The 16499-nt window shown below is 38.7% G+C and overlaps 2 protein-coding genes across 3 annotated transcripts; one reads left to right on the forward strand and one right to left on the reverse strand.

The window, feature by feature from the left end:
• The first annotated feature begins 2059 nt into the window (after positions 1-2059).
• LOC103712909 lies at positions 2060-5027 on the forward strand. Of its 2 annotated transcripts, none has more exons than XM_008799618.4 (4): positions 2060-2167; positions 2655-2872; positions 2971-3034; positions 4343-5027. In XM_008799618.4, exons 2-4 carry the CDS (start codon positions 2691-2693, stop codon positions 4532-4534), a joined length of 438 nt encoding a protein of 145 aa, XP_008797840.2. In that variant the 5' UTR covers positions 2060-2167; positions 2655-2690; the 3' UTR covers positions 4535-5027. The 2 variants fall into 2 exon arrangements, with proteins under 2 accessions (XP_008797840.2, XP_008797839.2); XM_008799617.4 differs by lacking the exon at positions 4343-5027 and adding an exon at positions 3470-4260.
• Positions 5028-12387: 7360 nt separating this feature from the next.
• On the reverse strand, positions 12388-12843 carry LOC103712929 (protein NEGATIVE REGULATOR OF RESISTANCE). Its single transcript, XM_008799639.1, has one exon. The coding sequence runs from the start codon at positions 12841-12843 to the stop codon at positions 12388-12390; it is 456 nt and encodes a 151-aa protein (XP_008797861.1).
• Positions 12844-16499: the final 3656 nt, after the last annotated feature.

Consider the following 16499-nt stretch of genomic DNA (forward strand, 5'->3'; position numbering starts at 1 on the left):
ATTAGATTTGATTTTAATATCTCCAATTTCATTTGTATATGGTAATGTACAAATAATTTGAAAGGTAATTTGCTTTTTTTTTAAAAAAAATGAGATTGCACAATCAAATAAATTTTATTATTTTCAGCCCTTTCCATCCATTTATAACCTACTTGGAAATATATTCCTTATCAGATGATAGGATTATGAATTCAAATAACCTACTAAAGCGCTCCAGAGTCTTTGCAATAATCAATGGGCAACTGTTTATATGAATAAAATATTCGATCTCAAAATAAATGAAAAGGCTATTGAATCCATTTGGCACGAAAATTGAGTCTAAATACTTTTTATTGACATGCGTGTTTTCCTTTTATCTGGTTGATATGTTTGAGAGAGACTTAAAGAAGAATTTATTTATCGAAAGGAGGGTATATTTCAGAGGTAGAACTAGTTATGCTATGTACCTATGTCAAACAGAATAACAACTTTTTTTTTTAATCAAAAATTTGCAAAAAAAAAAGTTGTAGAGAAACATGCTTGCCATGCACATGAAAGAAGGTTAATCGTTGGGATATCTTAGGAGGCTAGTAGACACCAATGTTTTGTATGAAGTGGAGCCCATAAGAAATTTTTCATTAAAATATTAAGGAAAAGCCACGCTGCGATTGGTTGTAAGTGGAGAGCTTTACATTATAGAGATATTACCATCCTCCTCCCAATTCGAATTCTCTTTTGACAATGGTAGTTGCACTCCCACTTCTAGAATATAGACTTTATTATATTATCTTTTATTTGAGAGAATCATAAAATTTGAAAATTAGTAAAAGAAAGTATTTATAGTCCTCTATGTCATCATAAAAGAATGAAATTATTCTAGACATATATATAGATTTTATGCAGTAAGAAAGCTCCGAATGGTCAAGATTGAAATAGTACATTTTGAGAGGGAAAAATGATAAAGCAATAAGAATTCTCACAAATATTTAGAAAAAAATTTGGATCAACACCTACTCAAAAAAGTTGCTATAAAAAAAAATTTGTGATAAGACAATGTATAAGGCATGATTTTCAATTGCCTTATAACCCTTGTTAACTTATATTTGCTTATAGAAGAAATCTATCCAACTAAAAAGAGGTCAAGAATTTAATTTTTTTTTCAAAACTTACGAACATTTTGATATTATATCTGCTTTGGTGACATTATTTGATTAATTATGTTAGGTGGCCCTTTGCAGCATGAGTTGGGATCACCTTCTTCTGTTTGAAGTTGAAATATTTGATTTCTATATTTTTAGTCATAAATTTATATTGTTGGATAGCTTGCCAAATAGATAGCTCATGCTTAGCCATCAAACCTCATTTATAATTAAATATTTGATTTTCTAGCCTAAAATTGGGAGAACTCAAATTTGACCGTTAACACCATTTTTCTTTCCACCTGAATAAATGATGTGGTAAACACAATATATTTTTTTTAAATAAAAAAATCTTATGTAATTGAGCAGCAAAATATAGTAGTGAGAAAACTAAAACTCCACGTCAGTGAGTCTTAACAATGGTCACCTCCGAAGTACGAGATCTGGTCTTTGGAAGCAGAGCCAGGGCCTCAAGGCACGTGCCCGTTATCTCGTTTGCGTGCTTCGAAACGGTCGTACGCCGGAAAAAAAAAAAAAAGAACGAGTGGACGGACGGACCGATCTTTTAGTTTTGGAGGCAGCGAAAGAGTGCGAGCCTCTTCCTCTCCACGGGTAATTTACCAGCCATTAAATATCATATTTTCATTCATTTAAACAAAACGGAATAATCGCAGAGTGGGTGCCGACCGCGACGGCGCTTTCCACGAGAGACACCAGACACATGAAAAAATTAAACAAATAAAGTATAATAAAGTAATAGAATTATTTCTTTCTGTAGATATTAATATATTAATTAAAAGATAATTAGTATTATTACAGAGGTCTGACCTGGTGTCCTTGTCCGGTTATTCAATACTTCCACGCATTTTCCTCTCACCGGGTTTCTTTCTCTTTTTTTATTTATTTTTAATTCCTTCTATATTTTCTCTCTATATAACAATTATATATCTCTTCCCAACCCTTCTCAGCCCATCCTCGCCGCCGCTCCACCTTCCTTTTCCCTAGTTTTCACCATCTCTTCCCTCTCTTAGAAGAGAGAGGCAGCTAAGGTACGATCCCTTTCCTTCTCTCCGTTGTTCCTCGTTTCCCGTCCACACTTAGGTCTCCCTTATATTTTTAACGTGTTTTTTTTGGGGGGGATGGGATCTTCTGTTCTTATCGATGCGAGCCTTTTGATTTCGTTTCTCGTGCTGTATGCTGTTATTTGAAGTGAAGATACGAATTTTTGGAGTTTTCTCCATTTTTTTCCCACCTTCGGAGCCTTCTCCACCGGATCTAGGGATTTCGAGCTGTTTTACCTTGAACCGGGTTGGATTTTCGTCGAAGTTGAATTTGGTTCTGTCCGAAAATCAGCTGAAAATTCGATCTTTTTGAATATCTGAGATTTCCTGCGTGTAAAATCTTTAGAGTTTTAAGATTCTTCGCCCTATCTGAGCTCAACTCCTCCAGATCCGCCAAATCCCTGGTTTTTTCCAGTCGATCTTGCGTTTTTTATGAGGGAAATAGCAAATATTGACCGGTTCTATTGTTCCGCAGGCGTTCTAAGTGCGGATCTCGAGGGGGTAATCGAAGATGAACCACTGCGCGATGCAGCAGAACGCTTTCGCTGCCTGCGAGGAGATGCGGGGGGGCTCCTCTTCCGTCGTCGTCGACCGGAGGTCCCCTGTCTTCTGTCCCAAGCCCCGGCGCCTTGACCCCCTCTCCGCCGCCGCCGCCGCCGCCGACCCCGTCCGCCCCCTCCGGTGGCACGCCAGGTAATTACCTCTGCCCCGTTTCCCCATCCTCTTAGAAACTTGTTAATGTCTGTATCCTTCTCTCTGATTTCATCTCCTTTTTTTCGCTTTCCCAACAGTCATCAGGCCGATCTCTCGGATTTCAAAGCCGGCTCGGAGCTTCTCGATTTATTTCTAACGAAGGTGAAATTTTTAATCCCCCAGTTTTAAATATTAAATTAAATTTATTTACTGAAAAATATCGGAGAAGCCAATCTCTTATATTACATTATATTATATAATATATTATTAATCGTTCGATATTTTTATTTTTTTATGTAAAAATAAAAATACTCGATCAAGATCTGACGGATGAGGTGTAGGATACACCGAAGTGAATCTGTTTGTCAGGCGTCAGATCCACCGTTATGCCTATCGGATGGCTCTGATTGCTGGATCTGTTTGGTCCTGCAGTGATACGGGAACAAACGCAAATATTACCATTGCGCGTTTCCTCCCATCATGATTGATTTCTGTAATATCTCTGGATTAATTCGTATTAAAAGATTTAGATACATGCGCATAATAAGAAATTTGGATCATGGATTGATCTCCACCGTCCATTGTGATCTTTTACAGGGTGGGGAACAGGTGGCCTCGTCACCCCCGTTCTTCTGCGGCTCCCCGCCAAGCCGGGCGGCAAACCCGGTGGTCCAAGATGCCCGTTTCGGCGAGGACCGGCCGCCGGCGCCTATCGCCACCCTCCCGGTCCAATCCGGCTCGCCGATGTCGCCGCGGAAAGGCTGTGTCCGTGCCAAATTTGGCCTGATGCCGGCCGCCGTGAGAGTCGAGGGTTTTGATTGCCTCAATCGCGATCGCCGGAGCCACAGCATCACAGCTGTGGCATAAAAGCCTTGCACATATTTATAACACAAACCCCAAGTGCTCTATTTCCGTGGGAGCACTTGAGAGACAAAAAAGGGGAAAAGATTGAGGAATATTAACATCAACAATCCACAACTACATTTAGATGCTAATCCAAGAGGAGTTAATCGAGAGTTTAGTTTTGAGAGGGAATGTGGAAAAGTGGTTTCTTCTCCTACTGTACATTTGCCCAGCTATCTATCTATTTTTTTTCTTTTTGTAATTAAAGTTTTTATGTAGATACAGAATAAGGAGGGAGGGAGGGAGAGAGAGAGAGAGAGAGAGTGAGGCGGCAAGCCAATCTTTGTGTTTTATTTTAGTCCCCACATTGGATTCTAGTCATTATGGCCTTGTTTTTCATATCTAAGTTTCGGGGTGGAATCTGTATAAAAGAATGTTAGGAAGTGGGTCGGTCATTTTGGGTCATGGCATGTGTATGTATATATTTTAAATATAAAGTTTGGATCTTATCATCCGTAAAGGGTCTTATTTGCCCCTTTCCATTACTCTCCTTTGCCCTTGACCATGGCATGTGGGTGTCGATAAAGAGGAACGATTCTATCTGTGTGCTCGTTTGGCTTGTTGCAGCGAAGTGCTATGGGAATCTTACATGGTTTGTGCAAAAGTTTTGAGAGATCCCGGAATTGTTCTACAAAGGCTGCTACATACGTCCGCTATGATGTAATCAATATACGAAGTTGGGGTCTATTTGAGAGAAAAAAGAAGAAGAGAGGAGGTAAAGAAATCAGGCATCAAGTTGGCTCCCGGTTAGATGGCTGATGTTGTTGCAAGGGGAATGCTTGAAAGGTTCCGTGAGGTATCTGTTCTGTAAATAATATCGTGTGAACGGCTATAAAAAGGGGGTCTCAGATGCGCTTGACTGTTGTGATTTGACACTTGCCGACAAGGCTCTGTGACAGGTGGACAACATTTGGCGTGCGTCAAACCTTGCCCCTTGGGTGCTTTGAAAGGGCAACCGGCGAGCGACATTGCTTTTTTCTCTAAAAATTTTTCCTGTTGGAAGATACTTGGGAACTCAATTATAGGACATCTTTGGGAGTTGATCACACTGTTATCAAAATTTTTTAACCAATATGCACAGACCGAGTCCGTAAGTAGATGGTATGTCAATGGAAAAGGATGAATCATGTTAGCTGTTTATTTCTCGTTTCCTATTACCAGTGCTTATATTTTTTTAGTTGCAAAAAAACGCTTTAAGACCCATCGTTGTATGAACTAAAAAAGAGAAATATAAGTGAAAAAGCTTCCATCCCGACATGGCAATTAAGAATCGACGCTTTAGTTGAAGTTCTGAGGGCCATCCTCTTTGTGAGAATTTTTTGCACTACTGCCGAGAAAAAAGAAGGATGGAAATCCATTCCAACATGTCATACAAGAATCGACGCCTTACTTGAATCCTAATGGTGATTTCATGATCTACGCCAACCCTCCGACATGGAATGAGAATTTTTCTGTATGGGCACCATAGCTTTTTATTTTGGAGAGGTCATGTGGGCGGTCAGGCGTTGCACTTGCAAATATTCAATGGTGATTTTGGGAATAAAGCCAACACCCTCATATCGCATGGAATGGGCACCTTTTTTCGTTGGCCCCACGGCTTTGCATTTTGCGAAAGTGTTGTGCAGCTAATGCATAATGTTTGGGAAATATCTTTAGAAATGGTTGCCGGTAGGTTTGCCATATTTAAATGATGGCATCAAGTAAAGATTACTCTACAATTCAGTGAAATGTCATAGTCAATATCTTGTTAATTCTTATGATGACAAATTATTAATCTTCTCGGATTAATTATTCTATCTCGGTTAGTCTTTTTAATTTTGAGCAACACTCGTAATATAATTTCCCTGCCTTGTTTCCTCGGAGTGAATTTTCCAAACAAGGTTGTTGTTATTTGGAGCCTCCTCACACGGCGAGCGTCTGTGAAGTCAGAAAGAAATTGCGATTCCAAATTAGTCAATCTTAAGCTCTCCGTCATGATAAATTATACTCGATACCGCGTTCAAAGACTATGACATGCACCATGCCAATGTGCTTATCTTTTTTCTAGGGAGCCAATCACTAAGACAAGAAGATATTATTGCGAAGATTCTGTGCACTAGCATGATCATGCATTGAGCCGATCACATCTGTTGATACCTATGATGGAACACCGAGATTCATACTTGATGAATGAGGCTCATGGAAACCAACGGTCATTATTGGCTACATGCACGGCCATGTGGTGCATACAGTGTAGATAATAGTTTCTCGGATACGCGCATATGATGAATAATGCCTCTAAAAAGGAGATGAAGTGGCTGGCATGATGTATGACAACGTGATGTAGGGTATAATGGTATAATTTTTCCATAGTTGCATGTCCCACAGCAAAATGGTAGGTGAGATATCTGGAGGGAATTGAGATGGTGAAGGGATGCTCAACGCAAAATTGAACAGGTGGTTGCATTGAAGTTTCTTGAGTTGACTCAGCTAGTCAAAAGCTTACATAGTTTTGTCGCTTTCATCTCTCCTTGTTTTTTTACATATTTAGCATCCATACTATACTATGATAAGAGGATGATATTACTGTTTTCCGAAATTTCTATTGAAGCAAGCGATGGTACTCAAAGTCAAAAATACTCACTCTCCTTTTCCTGAAAGAGGTTCAGTTCATAGATAGAGCTTATATTTTTTTTTTCTACCGAACGCCTTGGACGGTGCATAAGAGTATTTCCATACTTGTGGTGATTCATCTCTCTCTCTCTCTCTCTCTCTCTCTCTCTCCGAGTATGTGTGTGTGCGCGTTCAATGGTTTCAGGTTGCACGCCAGCTGAAGCCTGCACCGTTTTCTGCAGCATATTATGTCTGGTTTGTCCACATCCATGCCCGCCTAGTGGCGCCATGTCTGCTCTGCATCATGACGCATGCTCGCATTGTGGACTTGTTCAGCCATCTTTATTTTCTTTGGATGATTAATGACTTGTTCAGCTGTCGAAATGCTGACAGGCCAAACTTTTCAAAAGGCTGATTTCTCTGCATCCCAACGATGTAATCCCGATTATAAATCAGTCTGCGGCTGTAGCATTCGGAGAAAGAATCAACTAGAGCCTAGCCTCTCCCCTGCTGTTAGTTGTGACCGCTAGGACATCATCCAACACACGACATATGATGTTTTTATGATATCATTTCTCCTCATTATATTGGATTGATTTGGACATTTCCATTTCTTATCTTCAAAACCAAGCTTTTGATCATTGAAGTCTCTTGCACGAAGGTCCTTTCATGCGATGCGAACTATGCTTACCGTTTCCAATTCCACAAAACAAAAGGATAATTATTAGTCTTCCAAGAAGCATACAAAAAAAGGTGACTTTCGTTGAGAGGATATTTTGTGTTGGATTAATGGCGTCAAAAATGTACTCGTAAGAAGATAAGCATCCAATCATTTTTCTAAAACAGTCTTACTACCCGCCATCAAAGGAACAGGAAAAATAATTCCATATCTTTCATGGGCAAAATAAACCATCAATACGGTCGCATCAGTCTCTTGCTTACCGTCCGCGAGTGCTATCCAACCAAAGTGCTCGTTTTGTCGGGCGCAGACCCAACTTGCGGAAAAGTCTCGGATTCGGATGGGATTCGCCGAAACCGGGCACCGGCGTGCCTCTCTTGGTGCGAGTCCCGAACCTATCACTGTAGCTTTCAGCCTTGGGCGCCCCTCCGTGTTCCAACGAAGTTCCAACCCCACACGTCTCGTATTTATCTTTTTATCACCAACTCCCATCCTCGCAACGACCTGCTTGGCTTTCAACTTTAAGCGAGGCCGCCGCATGGGAAGGATGGGTTGAAACGGAAACGACACGACGCATGTGGTCCAGCCTACAGGCCTCCTCGATTCCCATGGCGTAAATGTCTCCATCCAATGCTATTGTATCCGGTGATAAGTTCAAAGTTTACGGCGCAGTAGAAAATTAGGGGAATTGGCATAAGAAGTTTTTGGTGGATAGTTTTGATTCCATCGTTTGGTAAGATGATTGGTGAGATGGATGGTTAATCAGGAACCTGGTCGATTTTAGCTAATAGTTTAGTTATGTAATTTTAGCAAATTCAATATTTATTTTTCCCTTTGCAAGTGTGAGGAATCATCCTCATTTTTTGGTTAGGCATTTCTCGGAATTCACTTTCTAGAAGAGTTAGTTAAATTTATGTTACTTATAGATCGTAGGTAGTCACTTTGGAGTATGCATTATTACTAGAGGATTATTGTCTGTGAAGTGTTTGATCATCAACTATTATAGCTTAGGATCCATTTTCTCATAATTAATTGATATTTATATGTCACTACAATAGATGACGGAAAAGGCTTGAAGACTGACCATACATAAGCTGCTTGTGGAGCTTGAAACCATAGTTTCTTTTATAACTTGTTTGGATTGAAATAGAGAGAAGAGCAAACGAGGTGGGAAAGTCAGAATCGTTGTTTTGGATCTACAACATGGAAGAGAAATCAATTTTCTCTGGTTTGGTTAAAAATTTATGATGGAAAGAGAATTAGAAAAATTTAAAATCTCTTATCTAGGCAGTCTGCGAGGAAAGAAGAGAAGACCGTCAAAGAGAAGTGGTTTCCCTCCGAGCCCCTCGTTCCGGACACTTTTTGGATACATAAGGGATAATAAAAAAGACAAAAGCGAGAAAGGAAAGGAGTAGGGATAAAATCGAAGAAAGACAGAGAACTAAAGGCACGTTTGATTCGTGGAAAAAGATGGAAAAAAGGTATGGTCAACAAAGAAATAAAGAAAAGCTCTTTTGTTTGGTTAAAGTTTTCAAAAAAAAAAAAAAAAAAAAAGTAACATTCTTATTTGAATAAGACTTCAATATTTTATCAATAAATAAAATATGAAAAAAACTACTTTTCCGCCAGTAGAAAATTGAAGTCCTTTTTTTCCAAAACTACCCTAAGCCATCAAAATCCATTAAAAAGACTTCTTCTTTATTAAGAGTATATTAGGTATTTCATGTAATTTTTTTAAAAGAGTATATACTTAACCATACATAAGCCACTCTAAAATCTGCTAATTTTTCATAGTCAATCTAACATGCTAAAATCATTTTCTCACGTATCAGACTCGTAGGAATTAATTTTTCAGAAAAAAATATTTCAATGAGAAAAAATTTTGCCCGTAACCAAACGAGTCCTAAAGAAAAAACAAAAAAAGAAAGAAAAATCTTTAAATCTCTCCATTCTCGGAGAGAGAGAAACAAGGAATTTAGAGAGAACTATCTTCTCTTTTATCTTTACTCCCTTTTGTCTTGATTTGCTATCCAAAGGATGGATTTTCAATTTTTCTACTTTTTTCTTTTTATATTTTAACAAAAGTGAGAAAATAGTTTTTTGGATCCCAGCTATATGATTAGCCACATAAGCAGCCATCGAATCAGCTACATTATTAGCTTTTCTATAGATATGTGATACTTCAAAAGAGAATAATGTACACATCATTTGCTAGCAATCCTATAGGAGGAGATGAGGTATGGCTACAAAAGATGGTAAATTTGGGAGCCATATGATAACAGCCGAAGAGTCTCCCTGTGAACAAGAGGCCCACAATATCTAAGTAGCAAAAGTCAATCCCACCCATATGGTACGCACTTTTATTGGAGGAACTATAATATTAAAGATTTTAACACCACCAACAGCTAATAGAGCACCACTAGCATTCCTAATAACAAATGTTGCTTCATCAAAAGCACCTCTCTCCTAATACGTCACTTTCATTTAGCTGAACTTTTTAAGTAGAGGCTCGCGAACATAGCCTTGAAAAATTTGCCTAGGAAATGCTTTGAGGTGGGACCCGCTTGCTTCCAAGCTATGGTCTCAACTGACTAGGTTACAGTTTGATCCTGGCGCCCAAACCCTAAGGTACTTAGGTAGGACTGTTGATGGCCTGGAATTCACAAAAATCCTATATTTCAAGGGAGCCAATTTGAAGGTTACGGGTCAGATTTTAATATCATCGCCATCTGATCTTGATGGTCGGCAAAGCCTAAGATCAACCATATACGAGTTTGATCAGTGTAAATCACAGGATTCCATCAAACACATAGGCAAGCCAAACGGGTTGTAGGCTCAAGGAACGTATCTCGTGCACCAACCATCAAAATTTGCAAGAAAATCCACTATTTTTTTAATTTCTAATGAATAATACATTTTATCAAGAAAAACTTTGTTTTATTATTGGAACATTACAATCGTAACCCACATGACAACTATAAAAGCATATATTTATATACAACGATGCTTACTACATGTCTGCAGTTACTGTGCATAGCACATGATGAACAAATAAAGTTCAAAGGTTTGTCCCACTTTGCAATACGCAAATCAACAAATGTGACATGTACTTGTAAAAATAAAAATAAAGTAGATTTTTACTGCAAAATTTCTTTTTCTTTTGGTTTACCGAAGGGTGGAGACCGTGCTAAAGAGAGTGGACAAACAAACAGTTCATTAACATTAGAAGAAGATTCTTTTCTACGCACTTTTGATGCTTGTCATGTTGCCATTCAAGATGTAATCAGATGTAACAAATTATATTTTAAATGTAGCAGAAATGTCTCGCATAATGTACAGAGACCAATCAATTCACCTTCTTCGTTACCCTCGCAGCTTTGTATAAAAGACATCCTCCCAGTATCACTCATTTCAGGTTCGGTGAGACTTTGGATGGAGAATTTAATTTTCTTTAGAGAAATCTATTCATCTTTGTTCCTCTTTAATGTCATTCATAAAGGGAAGAAGCTACTTAAAAACAAAGTGCTTTGTCGTGCCCCATTCATAAGTATGGGCTGCTATTGAAGAGGAAAGGGATGGGAAACAGGGGAGGGGGGAGGAGCCAACTCAAAAGAGCAACCAAAAGCAAACTTCTACCCTATCTTTTTGTCATCAGTCCTGTAGTGGAGCTTTTAGAAAAGGTTTAGCAAAGAATCAGGACATTGAGGGGGGAAAAGAATAGGAAATTGAACAATGATATGATAATTTTTGTTCCTTTAACACCAGTTTTCTTTGAGGAAAACTATTTTTACCTTTACCATTTTCTCGAGACTAAGGTAGAGATAATCCCTTATTTTGCTTGTTTACAAGTTAGTTTTTTATCTAAACAATTCTTATTTTAGATAAGAGCCAACACTTAAAAATTTGATGTACACTGTATGATATATCTATATATCAACCTACATTATGAATTGACTAATGTTAGCTAATCTACATCTCCCAGAATATTTAGCCTACTGTGCATCGTATCAAGTGTTGTGTTGTTAAGATTTGAATTATAACTTCAGACAAACTAAACATATGATATTAAATATTAATATAAACAATCTGAGCAGATAAGTACATCAACTGGGTATTTCAAGAGCTCCAGTAACATACAAGATCAACTCTAAACTGGCATCAAAACACTGAAAGTTAGGTCTGGCAGTGCATCACATAGTATAATCTTTTATTTTTGTAGGCCACAGGTGAGCCCTCCTTTTTTTCTCTTTTCTCTGGGGGTGGGGTGCAGGGAAGAGGATGGGGGGACCTTTTAACAAACATCTCACATGCCATGAGTACTGTAGCATGCACTGCATAGCCAATACAGGTGATATTAATACAATTTCTTTGACAAGATAAGTACTTAAATAGGGATTTGAGATGCACGATAACAAATAAAAAGCAATGTTAAACTAACATCCAGGCAATCCAGTAAGACTGAGAAATGAGGGCTGGCATTAAGAATCGCCCTCTAATTACAGGGTCCCCTAGGGCGACTCAGGCAACAATTCACATTCTCTTGCCCCCAATTCATATTCTCTTCTTCATCTTTTTTCTTTCTGTTTTTTTGAGCAATTCTTCTTTTTCTTTTGTCATCTGGTTTAATGTTAGTTTAGCATTTTTTGCCATCCATATGCTGCTCAAGTTACTAGGCACAAGTACATGGAGGTAAGGGTGTCACCAAGAGAGGCCCTCACATTTCTTGAAGCAAGAGGACCAACTACTTGATGTCTTGGTGTAAGAACCCCAACACAGTGGCACCCCACGCTTCTTCAAATATCAATCTGAACCTTTTAACTGTGCCAGAATAGAAATCAAGTAGTAGAACAGTACTTGCAATGGGACTTGATAATCGAGTAACATGCAAGCATGCATGAGAAAATTTAGCACAGCTTCATTGGCTACATTACCAAAACATCATATGGAAACCCTATGACATAAACTTCCCAATTTCATGATCGGATTAATTTGCTTTTCGGTGTCTGACTTAATATTGATTCACACACACATATTGACATACTATTTGTTTTCATGTCATTTCATTTGATCTCCTGCTATTTTTTGGCCACCAATAACAAAATGGCATGGAAGGAAACAACATATATATATTTATAGAACAGAAAACTGAGTTTCTCTTCGGTCTTTACTCACCTTGCTAACCTAATCTCTAGATTTCAAGTAGAAGAACTTAGCGTAAAACAAGCATTTCTCATCTAAATTACATAATAATTAGGAAAACAAACTGAATTGCACGAGAAAAAGGGAAAAGAAAGATAGGTGAAATACCGCTTGAAATTTGGGTCGCGGAGCTGCCGGACCCTTAGGCAGGCGCAGGGGCGCAGCGCGGGGCGGTAGACTCACCGCGTGGGCTCGAGACCACGAGAGCTTCCGGCTCCGGCTCCGCGTTGAGATCGAGGCACCGCGGGGTCGCGTGTTCCGTCACCCTCTCCGCCGACGCCTCCTCCGCCTCTAAGCGACCCTTTCCACCGTCATCGTTGCCGGCGCCGGGCCCCGCAAAGTCCTCCCGCGCGAACGCCGGGCTCCACCGCCCGGCGCCCCGCTTGGATCCATCCGCCACCTCCCTAGGCCGGCCGGCCCCGCCGCCATCCATGTCGACGGCTAAGCACCGCGACGCGTCGCGCATACGGCGGAGGATCGCGAAAAATTCCTCCACCTCCTCGTCCGTCACCGCCTGATCGGCCTCAGCGCCCCGGGATCTCGTCCGGCGGTCGTCACCGACACCGTCGTCCGCCCGCTTCCGCTTCCCGGACTCCATCTCACGGACGCCTGACGACGTCTTCGTTGCGGTGCCGCTGGAAAGGGGTGGTCTGAACTATGAAGTGGTTGGCGTCCCTTCGCGTCTTTCACACACACCCTTTCTTTGGAGGAGGTGAAAGGAGGGCATTGAAATTTTTCCCTAGTCCAATGATTCCAATCTATCGAAGGAATATAGAAACATAAAAAAAGAGAAAGGAAGCACCTCATGCACCCCAAGTGGGTTGGTGATGGGATAAATGGCTGACGTAAGAAGAGCAAAATGTCATAACATGGCGATTTTATTAAAATAAAAAAAAATCCATGCTTCGAATCTAATATGACGTTGCAAAATGGGCCAGATACGACTGGATCATACGTAATGCCAACCAGATCCAATTTCATGCCATTATTTTAGATCCGGATGTAACCTATTATTTAATTGAGTTTCTAGAAAAAATTCTAGACCGGACAATCATTCAATTCGACATATGACTTGAATCCAACCAAATATATTTTACTCGGGCTGGACCAGACTGAGTAAGATTTTCTGTTCAAGTTAAACATTGAGCTGTTCGATCGTAGCTAAACTATAATAATTGATAATTAATATAACATTATTTAAAAGTAAAAAAAAAGCCAAGCGAAACTCCAAGTCTTGTTAAAAACAATTTTAATTTCATTCAAATATTTTATTATTCTTAATTTAACAGACTAAATTTTTTAATAATTAATATATATATATATATATATATATATAGCAAACCATGAAAGCATTTCAAATAAGAATTTACCAAAATAAATAAAAAAATATGAATGTTTAATGTTGTATTTATTAATGATTAAATGTTTTATTTTATCACAATCCTTTGGTGGTATGATTGGTTTGTGTGCGGGGTTTGTTCTCACAAGGTTGTGAGTTCGAGTCCTTCTTCCCGGACTGTGCAAGCCTTGCACGAACGTAAAAGCAAGTGCTTTTACGACCGTGCAAAAGGGGGGTGTGTTCTTGAGGGATGCGAACTCGCGTCCACGCGAAGAATCGCGCCCCACAGGCATAAGTTCCATAGAGGTCTATAAATAGACGACCTCTACAGATTAGAATTTTAATTTTTAGACAAAAAACAAAGGATTCCTAATTTCTTTTCTTTCTCTACTCTCTCTTCCTCCAGTTAAAATATTTCTTTCAAAAATGTTTAAAGGGCTTGTTGCATATTGATTCTGGGTTCGAAGCCTTCTTTGATCCGTGCAAATCATCGAGGCAGAAGGAACGAGAGGCTGTTGTATCTCAAGAGTAGAACGTCATCCAAGCCTAGTGCACTATAAGGCGGCGAAATCTACTTCAAGAAAAGTGACCAACATACCACGCCTCAGCATCTCGGGTTTCATTTTTCTACTTTTTTTTTTAAGCCTATTACTGTCTATTATTTATTGAAGTAGAATAGTTTAGTTTTATTTCTTCTTCAAATTTATTATCAACAATCTTGAAGTAGATTTTTCCTACGTATAATAGGCTAGTAATTAGAGTTATCCTAAGGGCCAATGCAAGTGACCCGGTTCCTCCGAAAAGTTTAATGGAACTAATTTTAAGCGTTGGAGAAGGAAAATGGAAATCTTCTTAACCACGCTTGGATTATTTTTCATAATTTTTGACTCTCCTTCAAATGAGGATGAGAATGAACCGGCTAGGACTTGTAATTTAGAGGAATTTAAGAAGAAAGACTACCTGTGTAGGGGTAGAATTTTGTCCTATCTTTCTGATCTCCGTTTTGATGTCTATTGCACTCTGAAAACCTCTAAAGAGATTTGGGATGATCTTAATAAAAAATATGGTATCCAAGATGCCGGAATGGACAAGTATACTGCTAGTCAATTCCTGTCTTATAAGATGGTAGACACCAAGCCCATAGTTGACCAAGCTCATGAGCTAACAGTGATTTATCATGAATTAGGCTTAAGGGGAATGGGTATAACTGAGAGCCTTCAAGTTGCTTGTACCATTGACAAGCTTCCACCTTCTTGGAAAGATTTTGGGTTGTCCCTAAAACATAAGACCGAGGAAATGAGCATGAAAACCCTACTATCTGCCATTAGGATCCAAGAGCAACATCTTGAGAAAGACAATGAGAAAATCATGAACCCTGAGTTTCTAACTAAGGTGAACTTTGTAGAAGGCCAGAATAAAACCTATAGGTTCAAAAACTCCAAATTTGAAAAGGGTGGACCTAAGAACAAAGGAAAATCCATAAAGCCAAAATACCATATCAATAAAAATGATCGGAGGCCGATTTGCTACAATTGTGAAAAATCCAGTCATATAGCACGAGTATGCCGGATGAAGAAGAAGAAGTATCAAAACTATGAACATGCACCTCCTCAACCTGCCAATCCACAAACCAACATGGTGTTATCCAGTACTGGTCCTACTAGTACTGATGATCGATATGTAACTTTAAGTCCAGAGTTAAATTTGGCAATTCATTCTACCGATTGGTTAGTGGATACAGGTGTAAATATTCATATCTGTACTGATCGTATCCTTTTTACTATTTATCAGGTCTGGAGCGGCCTAACAGTGACTATGGGGAGTTCTACCTCGGCACGAGTACTTGAAACTGGGAAAGTACTTCTAAGACTTACATCTGGGAATGTGCTTTCTCTATTTAATGTGTACCATGTGCCTGAAGGAAGGAGGAATCTGATCAGTGGATCTCTTCTGATAAGGAGTGGCTATTCTTTGTTATTTCAATCTAAGAAAGTGATTATAACAAAGAATGGAACATTTGTAGGCAAAGGCTATAAGTGTGATAGCTTATATGTAATTAATAAAATGAATGATGTACCTTTGGATATTCTTTCTTATAGCAATAATAAAGTTATTCTTTCAATATGTTCTTCATTTCTTTGGCATGCTAGATTAGGACATGTGAATAATAATACTATTAAAAGAATGATTAGTTCTGGTTTATTGCCTAATGTTTCATTAGATGAAAAAGAAAAGTATCTAATTTGTGTTCAGTCTAAGCAACCTAGAAAACCATTTAAAATGGAAATAGAAATTCCACCTTATTAGAATTAATTCGTTCAGATGTATGTGAACTAAATGGAACTTTGACTAAGGGGGGAAGAAGGTATTTCATAACCTTCATAGATGATTATTCTAAGTATTGTCAAGTTTATTTGATGAAAACTAAAGATGAAGTAATTGATATATTTAAGTTTTATAAATCTTTAGTAGAAAATCAACTTGACAAGAGAATAAAGATTTTTAGGTCAGATAGAGGAGGAGAATACACCTCTAATGACTTGAATGAATTCTGTAGAGTTAATGGAATTCTACATGAAGTAACACCTCCCTATTCACCTCAGTCTAATGGAGTGGCTGAAAGGAAAAATAGACTTTGCAAGATATGGTAAGATCTTTGCTTCCCAACTCAGGTTTACCTGAGGTTTGGTAGAGGGAAGCAGTGCTTACAGCATGTTTCCTGCTTAATAGGGTTCCATTTAAAAGTTTTAATGAATCTCCTTATGAACTTTGGAAAGGAAGAAAACCTAACCTAAACTTTCTAAAAGTTTGGGGTTGTTTGGCTAAGGTTAATATTCCTTTAATTAAGAAAAGAAAATTAGGACCTAATACTTTTGATGCTATATTTCTTGGTTATCTCTTAATAGTGTTACTTA

Source organism: Phoenix dactylifera, chromosome 8, assembly GCF_009389715.1.
Source record: "Phoenix dactylifera cultivar Barhee BC4 chromosome 8, palm_55x_up_171113_PBpolish2nd_filt_p, whole genome shotgun sequence".
In the NCBI taxonomy this organism is placed as follows: Eukaryota; Viridiplantae; Streptophyta; class Magnoliopsida; order Arecales; family Arecaceae; genus Phoenix; species Phoenix dactylifera.

What these genes read in the sequence shown, in the direction of transcription:
- LOC103712909 (XM_008799617.4), top strand. Translation starts at nt 2,691, where the DNA reads ATGAACCACTGCGCGATGCAGCAGAACGCTTTCGCTGCCTGCGAGGAG. An exon ending in CCCCTCCGGTGGCACGCCAG is followed by an intron (nt 2,873 to 2,970) that starts GTAATTACCTCT and finishes CTTTCCCAACAG; the next exon opens with TCATCAGGCCGATCTCTCGG. An exon ending in TCGATTTATTTCTAACGAAG is followed by an intron (nt 3,035 to 3,469) that starts GTGAAATTTTTA and finishes GATCTTTTACAG; the next exon opens with GGTGGGGAACAGGTGGCCTC.
- LOC103712929 (XM_008799639.1), bottom strand. Translation starts at nt 12,843, where the DNA reads ATGGAGTCCGGGAAGCGGAAGCGGGCGGACGACGGTGTCGGTGACGAC.